General features: G+C 37.1%; 1 protein-coding gene across 1 annotated transcript; it reads right to left on the reverse strand.

Annotated features, from left to right (window-relative positions):
• Nucleotides 1-367: 367 nt before the first annotated feature.
• LOC106313818 (protein unc-50 homolog) lies at nt 368-3,197 on the reverse strand. The gene is made up of 10 exons (XM_013751730.1): nt 2,953-3,197; nt 2,593-2,660; nt 2,265-2,290; nt 1,870-1,960; nt 1,648-1,743; nt 1,354-1,422; nt 1,142-1,200; nt 943-1,065; nt 796-867; nt 368-709 (listed from the first exon to the last, which is right to left on the reverse strand). Exons 1-10 carry the CDS (start codon nt 3,040-3,042, stop codon nt 645-647), a joined length of 759 nt encoding a protein of 252 aa, XP_013607184.1. The 5' UTR covers nt 3,043-3,197; the 3' UTR covers nt 368-644.

A 3,197-nucleotide genomic window follows, 5' to 3' on the forward strand; every position in this document is an offset into this window, starting at 1 on the left:
GCACCATTAACCTCTTGAAACACACTTATAAGTCCGTAACCTTTACTGAATTTGTGGAAATTGTAAGAGAAAGATTCCATATGTTCACAACTAGGGAAATTCCATTATCAACAGCTGGTTAGCATCTTGGGCTTACTAGTGCCGACAAACAAGATTTCATCAACCAAATAGACTTTTCCAAAGTTTTGTTACAATCCCTGAGATAAACATTGCAATGACACACAAATCAAGATTGCTTGGAAAAGTCCACAGAGAGTTCCACAAAGAGCACCAAGTCCAACGCGAAGGTTTTTAGCAAATGGGTTGTTTTCGGCGTAGTACAATCTTTGCAGTTCCTCTAGTTACTTGGAGTTTATGGCAAAGACTCTAACGAAACCAACAAACAATTAACATATAAGAAATGACCATGAATTGGAAGAAAAAGGTAAGGGACAATAGAAAGATGCCCTGCTAAATATGGCCAAGTTCAGAAAAATTGTCACTAGATTCTATTAAGTAGGCTTTGAAGTTTTACCAGAAACTGGAGCATGTCGATGATCTGTTACAGGTAACCAAAAAAAAAAAAAATTCATACTCTCTTCTCCCTTGATGATGTATATGCAAGGCAGAGCCCTTGAGATTCCACTGATGTGGCTTGTTTTGTTTTATAATCTTTGGCTGAAGTACATGTTCATGAAATATCTTGAGGGGTTGAATCCACTTAAGATCACTGCAAAAATTGGAGAAACAAACTTTAAGATGACATTCTTTCAAAAAAGAGGCATCTGTGAAACCAATGAATGATTTAAAGCTTACAAATAGGGGACAGGACAATCACGATCCCAATTGGGTAGAGGAAGAATGTTGTTCGTTCCAAAAATGGAAGCACTGGTATTAGATTCAAGCAATGTTGTTAGCTCAATAGTTATATCAGTTGTGAAAGAAAGAATCTTTGAGACTTACCGTCATATCCTAGGAAGTTAAGATAATGGTAATACGAAGCCCCGACCATGAAAAGCAGATTCGAAAGTAGCAGAGCGATGAACCCATGAGTTATCAGGAGTGGTGATAAGAAATAATGAACGACTGTAGCAATACAAGAAGAAACTATAAGTCATAAATCTATTTCAAAACTGAGTGATGTGTTTAAAGGAGTAATTACCGTAGAGCAGCACAAACATCGGAAAGAACGAGTTGCAGTGAACATCAAACGTATACAGCCTACAGAGAAACACATACAAGGCATGTCATAAACAAGCTCACACGGATAGAGAGAAACTATGATAAGGAATATGGATATTGAACAATAAAACCAAAAAAAAATCTTTTTGTGTAGTATCGAGTTGAAAGATAAGAATCGGTCAATAAACTAACCATTCAACACGTTGTTCCACCACATGACTGTTAGGAGCCTCCTCGCGAAGGTAAGAGTTCGTCAGAAACCTGGGAAGTCGTATCTCAAGTTAGAGAAACTGTCAATTTTGATATAAGAAACCACTTGAGAGATTCAGTGTTAGTTCTCAGGAGTGTTTGTCTTGCACTATATAAAATGATTAAAACAGTAATAGTAGCATAACAGTGACACGAGCAGCAATAGCAGACGTTGGATGCAACATAATATTTAAGCGATGTGACGAGTTTGCCCATGCACCGATAGAAATCACTTACCAACAGCATGTAGCTATAACTGCTCCAGTGATTAAGAAATGGGTGAGGAACACTGATACAACCACGACGACAGCATGAGAACCACTATGGTCATACCTGAAGCAGAGACAGAAGATTACAATCAATAACGGAAAAAAAAAAAATAGAACAAATTCGTTATCCAAGGCAATATTTTTATTAACTATCACACTCTACAAACTGCAAATTAAACAAAATACTTACGTGGCACAGTAGGCTAAAGTTGCAACAATAAGAAGCAGGCTACAGATCACAATAAAAGCAGGGTCATCACGTGCCCATTGGTTTTTCGTTTCTGAGAGAGAGAAAGAACAATGGAAATTAAAGCAAACGCACTTAAAATTTTACAAACTTATACCAAACGTTTAGCTTATTTTTAACTGGCACTAGCATTAAGTATAAGGAGAAGCCAATAAATAAAAAAAAAGGCAAAAGAGAAAATCACAAGGAGATGATTCTCTGCAAGTAACATATTCAGATTAAATAATCCCTGACCATACAGTGATAGTAAAACTTGGATGGCTCAAGATCCTTTCAGTAACAGAAGGGTATAGTGTATAAAAGCAAAAAAAAAGCTTGGTAATGAAAGTTGAGCTTACGTTTGTGATACTTGGTGTGTTGATAGCTGGTACCATAGCGTCCACATGAAAAAAACATACAAAAGTAAGAGAACAAGAACTATAAATATGTAATACCTTAGCCAAAAAGTTCCCCAACTTGTTGGATTCGACTAGGACAAGTTATAAAACTCTCTTTAACGTCCAATTGCAAAGAAGAAAGTGAAACCATCTCAAACTCTATTAACCTAGAAACTTAAATGATTAACGAGTTCTGAGTCTAATCTAATCTTACCATCTTATCAAATGCAACAGCTTAAAGGTTGAATTAAAAAAAAAAAAAAAAAATGAAACTTTCAAAGAGACTTACACAACTTTGGGGGATGTACAAAGGTTAAGCATCTGCCAGAAAGTATATTCAACATCCATTTGCTGCCACTGCAATGAACAAAGGGAACGTTTCAAGGAAAACGAGAATATGATGTAACAACATTATCTACAACATGATAAGAAACGAAAAATGTATTGTTTAACTATCAGATCATCATAATATCAGAAATCGCTGAACCTAGAAACGGAGCTAAGCTACGAACGAAGGACGGACGCAAACTAAAGCTAAATCCGATTCGTGTTCTCCACTATCAGACCATAATTTTCAATCGAGAATCGAGACGAATCTGAGATCAAATCGACGATTGGGGGAAGCATGAGATGTAACGAGGAAGAGAACCTTGACGATACGGCGAAAATACTGAAGGAACATTGGGTTGGCTCGGGATGAAGAAGGCGAAGAGCGAGATCTGGAAGTTGTGGGCAACATCTTCTCCTCCCTTTGTTCCTGATCTTCTTCTTTTTCTCTCCTCCTAGTCGTCTTCCCTCTCGATGTTTGATCCGAGATCTCTCTCTCTCTTCTCGCGTTTCCCTTTTGGTTTGTTTTCGGTTTAGGCGGATGATTGATTGTTATTATTGATAGCT

The sequence above is a fragment of the Brassica oleracea genome, chromosome C9, assembly GCF_000695525.1.
Source record: "Brassica oleracea var. oleracea cultivar TO1000 chromosome C9, BOL, whole genome shotgun sequence".
Lineage (NCBI taxonomy): Eukaryota > Viridiplantae > Streptophyta > Magnoliopsida > Brassicales > Brassicaceae > Brassica > Brassica oleracea.